This window comes from Montipora foliosa, chromosome 1 (genome assembly GCF_036669935.1).
Source record: "Montipora foliosa isolate CH-2021 chromosome 1, ASM3666993v2, whole genome shotgun sequence".
Classification (NCBI taxonomy): Eukaryota; Metazoa; Cnidaria; class Anthozoa; order Scleractinia; family Acroporidae; genus Montipora; species Montipora foliosa.
In genome coordinates, this window is record NC_090869.1 from 43054351 (window position 1) to 43061850 (window position 7500).

The 7500-nt window shown below is 37.6% G+C and overlaps 1 protein-coding gene across 2 annotated transcripts in view; it reads right to left on the reverse strand.

The window, feature by feature from the left end:
• The window catches only part of LOC137999104 (exocyst complex component 2-like), a 52874-nt gene that overhangs the window by 44591 nt on the left and 783 nt on the right, over nt 1-7500 (reverse strand). For both annotated transcript variants that reach the window (XM_068844942.1, XM_068844949.1), the window contains exons 2-4: nt 6990-7163; nt 4634-4772; nt 3685-3728 (exon numbers count right to left, since the gene is read on the reverse strand). In XM_068844942.1, coding sequence (XP_068701043.1) covers nt 3685-3728; nt 4634-4772; nt 6990-7163 — 357 coding nt within the window. The remainder of the gene's footprint in view (nt 1-3684; nt 3729-4633; nt 4773-6989; nt 7164-7500) is intronic.

Consider the following 7500-nt stretch of genomic DNA (forward strand, 5'->3'; position numbering starts at 1 on the left):
GTCTTGGGATTTCTCTTGTGCAAGTGGCTCGACTTCCTTTTAATAAGTTTCTTGCACTGAAAGAACTTGTGCATTCCTGATTGTCCAGGAAATTGCGAAAAGGACGGGAACTCTAATCCCTTATTTGCCACCTGCATCACCCTGCCACAGTAGTCTGGTCAGGCACCTCCACAGCGTTTGCTTGAATTGATCAGCTCTCTTTAAAGCAGCAGTGCTTATTATAACCTTCCCGATGAATGGCCTTAAGCCTCCTCCACACAAAGAACATACTCAAAGGAAATTCAGCCAGTTTTGTTGCCTACTGGGCAAGCTTCATCCTTCCAGGTCTTCCTGCCCTACAGATGAGTGGACCCTCTGTCTTTCTGCAATGTCCATTCATCATTCCCCTATCAAGGTCTACCTCTCAAGTGTTAGGGCCCTTCACAGTTGTGACGTTATCATATCATCAGTTACACATTTATCACATAGTTATTGGCCTTATGTAACTTGAATCCCCACGGGTGCATATCGGTTATCAACTAGTGGCAACCTCAGTGCCAACTGGAAAAGATTCAAAATTAATGCCCGTGGACGAATTACGAGATCACCTCAAGAATCCAAACTCAAGGCAAAGACCTTCTAGTGGCCACGCTGTTGACATGTATCAGGCCTGACATGCTTGACATATATGATGGCTTGCCATGCACCTCGAAGGATGAGAAGAACAATATTGACAAAGTTCTAGAGCTCCCAGAAGAATATTGCATCGGTGAGACCAATGAAACCTACAAACAGTATGTTTTTAATAAACGCAACCAACAACAAGGTGAGTCATTTGATACATATTTGACCTCCTTACGTTCTCTGGTAAAGACCTGTAATTTTGGCGAGCTGAAAGACAGCTTGCCTACTACGAGACAGTACAAGAAAAAAAACTGCTTGCTTCAAGCTAAAATTAACTCCAGAGAAAGGCATTAATATGCAACGAATCGACAACAAAGCGATTTAGAGACATCATCAGTGATGAAATCAGTGCTTTGCAAACCATGCGTTGCCCACTGCAAAATACAGGGAACCCACAGCGAACCACAGGAAACCCACGAGGAAACACGCCAGTCCCACAAAATAAAGGCTCCGGCCATGAAGGGACACAACACCCTGAATCCCCTGCTTATAAAGTGCAAATTTTGTATGAAGGCCTCAAAAACAGACCCCTTCTGTAAGGGTGCAGATATCCACATTGGCCAGAGTAACTGCCCTCTCTTCATGGTGGAGGCCGTGATGAGGCACTGAAAGAATCAAGGCCATGTTGTCAACGTATCAAAGACTTTCCCAATCGTTATCCCTTTTATCACAACATTTTGTTGAATTGCGATTGCTAAAACTAACTATTAATTCAGCACTTGCTCTTTTGGAATTGCAAGATGTTTTCGAGAACTTGTAGCTGGCCTAACTATAAATCCGTCTAAAACTGAAGGAATGTGGATCAGTTCATCCGGAAAAAACATGACTAAACCTTTAGGTATTAAGTGGCCAAGTGATCCTATTAAAGCTCTAGGAGTATCTTATTCATATGATTTGAAATTACTATGAGAAAAGAACTTCATACAAAAGCTGGATAATACTAAAAAACGTCTCAACATCTGGTCCACAAGGGGCCTTTCTTTGTATGGGAAAGTGAGAATATTAAATCCCTAGTCATCCCAAAATTCGTTTACATATCAGTCCCTTTCGTCTAAACCAAAAAAAAAAGTTATTAAAGACTTAAATCAATTGCTTTTCAATTTTTTTATGGAATTGGAGCAGGCAAAGTAACAAGACTCTCTGTAATAAATGTTTGCAAGAAAGGTGGTTTAAAAATGATTGATTTAGAATCTATGATTAAATCCTTTTGACTAGCTTGGATGATACAAATCTTTGGTGCTAATAATGGAGTTTGGAAAAATTTATCTTCAATACTTACCGGTAATATTAGAATGCTTTGAAGGCCTATTTTTCTTGAATTGCAACTATGATATTAATGATTACTCTTTCTCTTCTCTGTTTTACACTGAGTAACTTCAGTGGTGGTCTAAATTTTCTGATGAATTCGCAGAGGAAAATAAACAGAATTACAATATAATATATTGAACAACAGAGGGATTCAGATAGATAATAGCCCTTTATTTTACAACATTTTTTTGACTCAGATATTGTTTATTTAAACGATCTTCAATTCGATTTCAACAACAGTGACTCAGTTGAAATTATTTCAAAATATAACATTTTAAATACCAATTTTTTAACTTGGGTTGGTCTTCGTCATGTGATTCCGAAGCATTTCTAAACCAAATATGGATAATAATTTTTGACAGAATTTTTAACAATTTTTTTTCACATTATCAAAGGAATATTTATCTTCTCTCTTTGTAGCCATAATTACTTTAAACTACCCCTTACTTAATTATTTGGTGTTACTCGCTAAAATCTACATATGGGACTGCAGAAGAACTCAAACTCTGCCTAATGTAGTAGCCTTCAGCCCTACACCTAAAATTAAATATGAAGTAGAAAAATATATAGGGTCAAAAAACAACAAATTTAAAGAATTTAACAAGAAATGGATTCAAGCTACACTCTGGGTAATTATATAACCATTCAGTAATATTTTAACTATGTAATGTAAAATTCATCACAGTCTTGTTTTTGTAGTTACGTTTTTAGTTATAAAGTTAACCTTAATTTATTGTTTCTCTTTTGTAATGCATTAAAATTATTGTTACAGTATTGAATTATACATGTACATGTGATTAAGTAACTATAAAAAATAATAATATATTTATATATTTTTGAATGATGAGGTACAGCTGTACTTGTCTATCAGGGGCAATGTGCCTGGCTCATTCTTTCTGTTTCTGTATGCTCTTGAGTTCTCTTCTCACTGACTGGCTTTGGCAGATTATGTTAGCTTCAGACGTACCCGGGAACTTCTCAAGTTACTGCTTTCACATTGGGGCTGCTATGGTTACTGCTCGTAATGGCATTCCCGACGACCTCATCCAAGCCTTAGGTTGTTGGTCTAGTTGCGCCTATAAGCTGTACATTTTAGCACTTTCAGGCATGCTGGCTTCTCCTTCCCACTAATTCTTAAGCTGTTCAACACTCTCCACTCATCCTGCATCAGCCTCTGGTGGCTATCGTGGCCTGGCAGCAAGGTGCCAACGCTTTGGTCCATTATAGCCTTAGTGCTTTAACATGCTTTCCTGTTTGCCCTTGAAGTTTGCAGCAACTCTAGTTTCAGCTGTTTCCATGCGGTGGGGAGTATGGCAACTGGTGTACTGGGTGGGTGGGTTTTGTCTGCAGAGCTTGGGTCTGAGTCTTGGGCAAATTGGAGGTTCCTTGCTCCCCTGTTTGAGGCTCTCTCCTCTCTCCAAGCACCTTGGAGAGGGAGTGAGTTTCTTTTCTGGACTGATTCCCACTCACACGGTTGCCATGGAAACCTTCCTGCTGTGCCTTGTATTTTCACAGGGGCCCCACCAACCTTTGATGGCACCAATTCCAAAGCTCATCTATTGCCAATGAATATATAAAAGCTCACATGTAAGCCGTATTTTCACAGCAGGGGTGCAGGGTAGGGGTGTTGTCAATTTGAGAAGCTGTATGACACACCTACCTTATCCAACATTAAAACTCTCTAAATAACTACTGTGCACAAAATAAATCTACCTTCAGGATAAATATCCTCTAATTGTTCCTCTGTAAACTTGTAGCTGAGATAAAAAGAAATAAAACAATCAACAGATTAAGACTTACATTAACACAAAGGAAAATTTATAATAATACTGTAATTTAAGGATGGCACTGAGAAAGTATCATTTCAGATCTAAGGCACCACTAATTCTAGTGTATCAACATAACACCGGTAATTAAAAATGCTTTATCCCGAACAATGTTTTAACTGTCTAATGGTAGCTAACAAAGGCACGTAAGCAGTAGAAATTTGTTTTAAGCTGGGTGAGGCTGCAGTAAGCACTGAGAATATCTTCCATAGAAGAACTGCTCTTTAAGCAAAACAAACTAAAAACTAAAATGTCTACATTAAACCTTAACTATTTGCCAGAAGAAGCAAAAGATTACATTTAATTGCTAATTAAAACTAACAAAAAGTGCAATATAGCTAGCAACCTGGCATAAATAACTAATGGTTCTTTACAGGAGGAAACCCTTTGTTAGGTATATAAGCATTTTTGCAAAATTGAATTCACAATCGCAGTCACAGTTTCAGTAGCAGTATCAGTGGCAATAGCACCGTTGTTAGCAGCAGTATTAGTTGTAGCACTGAGGCAAGAAAGGTTTAAGGGGTCACAAACCTTGTACATCTTTCTTTTTTCTTTCTTTCTTTCAGGTGGGAGCTGGTCTGAGTTGAGCTGGGAGCAGACTTGATAGCTCAGTTGGTAGAGCAGTGCAGCACAGTAATGGGTTTGAATCCCATTCAAGCTTGAGTTTTTTCAAGTTTGCTGGCAAATGATTATGTTGCCCATCTACTTGCAATGATCTTCTAACTTTCCTTTTAAAAATTTAAAGGTTATAGGTACTTTGAAGCTTCATTCTCTGAGATTTTTTAATCAGCTAATTATCTGTTTCTGCATAGATTAACAAACTTTCAAAAACATACCCAAAAACATCGACAGCTGTTCCTAAAGGGTCCTGGCTAGTGTTTATTTGAGGTGAGACTGGTCTTGCTGAGCCAGACCTTGCTCGAAATTCATCTGGATCAATCTCCTCCAACCAAACAGCACTCTCCTTCAGTGGATCTTGAACAATTTTCCAGATTAAGAATTTTAAAACTTAATTTCCCAGATTTCTTTAAAACCTATATAGTCACATTACAATAGGGAAAAAGATCAAAATGCATGGAACTCAATGAGATTTTTGTATTTGTTATAACAAACACAAAAATCCCCTTATGCCCCATTGAGTTCCAATTAGGAAATGTACGTAAAGGCTCAGATAATACCCACCACAAGTATGGACCACCGGATGAGAGGCTCATAACGAAAAAATAAAATAAAATAAAAAAAGAACCAGAGAGCAAAACGGGGCAAAGGGAGGGATTAAATTGCTGAACAGAAAAAACAGCAGGAGTTGAGCTTTGGAAATGTCAAACTGAGAAGGCTTGCATGGCAAGATGAATGAAATAGCCAAATAAGGTAGTCACATGATAGGAAGTCACGCTCTCCTCCCAGGTGCTGCCCAGTATTTTATTACCAGCATTAACATCTATTTTATTCTAAAATAATTATCATTTAATATAATTTCTATAGTGTACATGTAAACTGTTGTGGACCTTTTCTTTCAGGTGTCCTCAATTACACCTGTAGTGCCTTTTAAAGTGCTACTATGATCAAATTTTTATCCCTTGAATTTTTAGGTTTATTATATAGAATTCCAGGAAAGATAAAAAATGCTTTTTACCATTTGGAAATATCTGCATTGGTTCTGGAGATATTTAAGTTTGAAAAGTGTGTAAAATATGCAAATGAGATTGAATACTGATGACGTCATTCACTCAACCCAATATAAAATCAAGTATATAAATAGAGCTATCTCGGTCAATTTGCAGCAGAGACCATTGAAACTTGGTAGGCTAATAGTTATACAAGCAACACACCTTCGGCTGTAAAGAAATTGGTTCTCATGGCAACTCACTCCTTTCCAGTCCCCTTCAGCCTGATTCAATATTTTTGGTGATCATAAGCTAGAAAAACATTTAGCAAGGCAAAAAACTTGACCTAACGAATCTATATGCTTAGGAGGCACCATTGGCAAATATCAAAATAGAATGCCGAAGGTGGCTAGCAAAACCTTTAATATCAGGGAGGTGTGGAACCCAGTATGTTGCCATGGTAACAAAACTGGTATGCACATATTCTAGAATCTTACTGCAAAGAATCAAGCATTTCTGATACAAATTGGCTGGGATATCTTCATTCTTCTTCTCGTACAGACTACATGTTTATGTCTTTAAATGGCTTATATAGGAAAGATCCGAATTTCGTCATAGCAGGACTTTAAATTAGAATGGATATTAAACACATTAATTACATGATTGATTGACTGGTCGATTAATTTGGGTATTAATGTACAGTGACTGCTAAAACATGTCAAAATACCATGACAACCGATACATGGTTTACTAACAATTTTTTAAAGAACTAGACAATGATGGTGAAAGACTGAATATCAGTGGATGACAAAAAGGAGCCCATAAAATACCTATTTTTTTGTGTGTACAATTTGTGTAACTAGAGAATACAGGGCAACCTTGATTTGCCTTAAGTAAATTAGTCAGAGGCTTATGAACAGGAAATCATTAATACTGTAACATCATCTCCTGTATTTTATTTGAATAAGTGCCACCTCTGTCAGTCCCAGCAGTATGCAGGATGTTAATTATCTTGTTACCTGGACTGAAAGTCTATCAAAAGTTGTTAGGACAATAAGCTAAAGTATACAAGTACTTTTTTCACAGTATGCCAATAATCTGTACCATCTTAAGTTGTTAAAGAACCTCCCTATCCTCCAGTTCAATATTGACTTTAGGGGGTGACTAGTTGCACCAAAAAACCTCACTATAAATTCGAAAGGGGGGAAATGAAGTGTAATAGAAAAGAATCAGTGTCCCAGTGGTTTAGATGAAGATTTTAGCTCCAAGGTGTTTCTTTTAGCACAGTGGCAGAGCATGTAGACTACTGTAGCAACAACAGTTCAACTCCTAGCCTTTTAGGAGAACTAAGATTATTCCTAGTAGACATAAGTAAACATTAATTTTTATAAAACACATCTCCTTACTAGTCACTAACATGCTGTGCACACAATTGCAGTGCATGGTTTATCCATGTCCACTGCATGGCATAAATGACATCATGCAAAAATCACCTTGAGGTTTCTATTTTACTTACGGTAACCTAGGATCATTGCTATCCCAGCTGCAAACAACTTGATCTCAAGTTGATCATGAAATGGCATACCTGGGACCACTATTACACTTTTGAACTGTACAGTACAGCTTCCCACTCCACCAGAACGAGTGCTGACAATCACATCTCCTTTACCAGGCGGAGATTGACCTGTGCGTGCTATGATCTTGCTGGCTGACTTATAATCGGCAGAAAGAAGACAATTGGCGCCACAGATTGTCAGTCCTAGAACCAAATATAGAATTAACATGATAATAGCTTTATTAGATGAAGTGGATCTTCAAGGGTGTGACAGATTATCACATCTGTCGTGATACATGCACGCTATTCGCTTTAAAGATTAACAATTAAATTATTCAGACAATGATAATGTTCAAAATGCAGCATTTGGACAATACTAGTCATAACAGCTGAACCAACACTCTGAGCAGCTGAGGAGAATGTACTGCCTTTACATGTACCTCAGCAAATGGTTAGACTTTCAAGTTCTTGGATAAGGACTATATACAGCATGGATACAGTACTAAGACCCTTCTTCTTAACACTTTCAGTCATTAGAAAA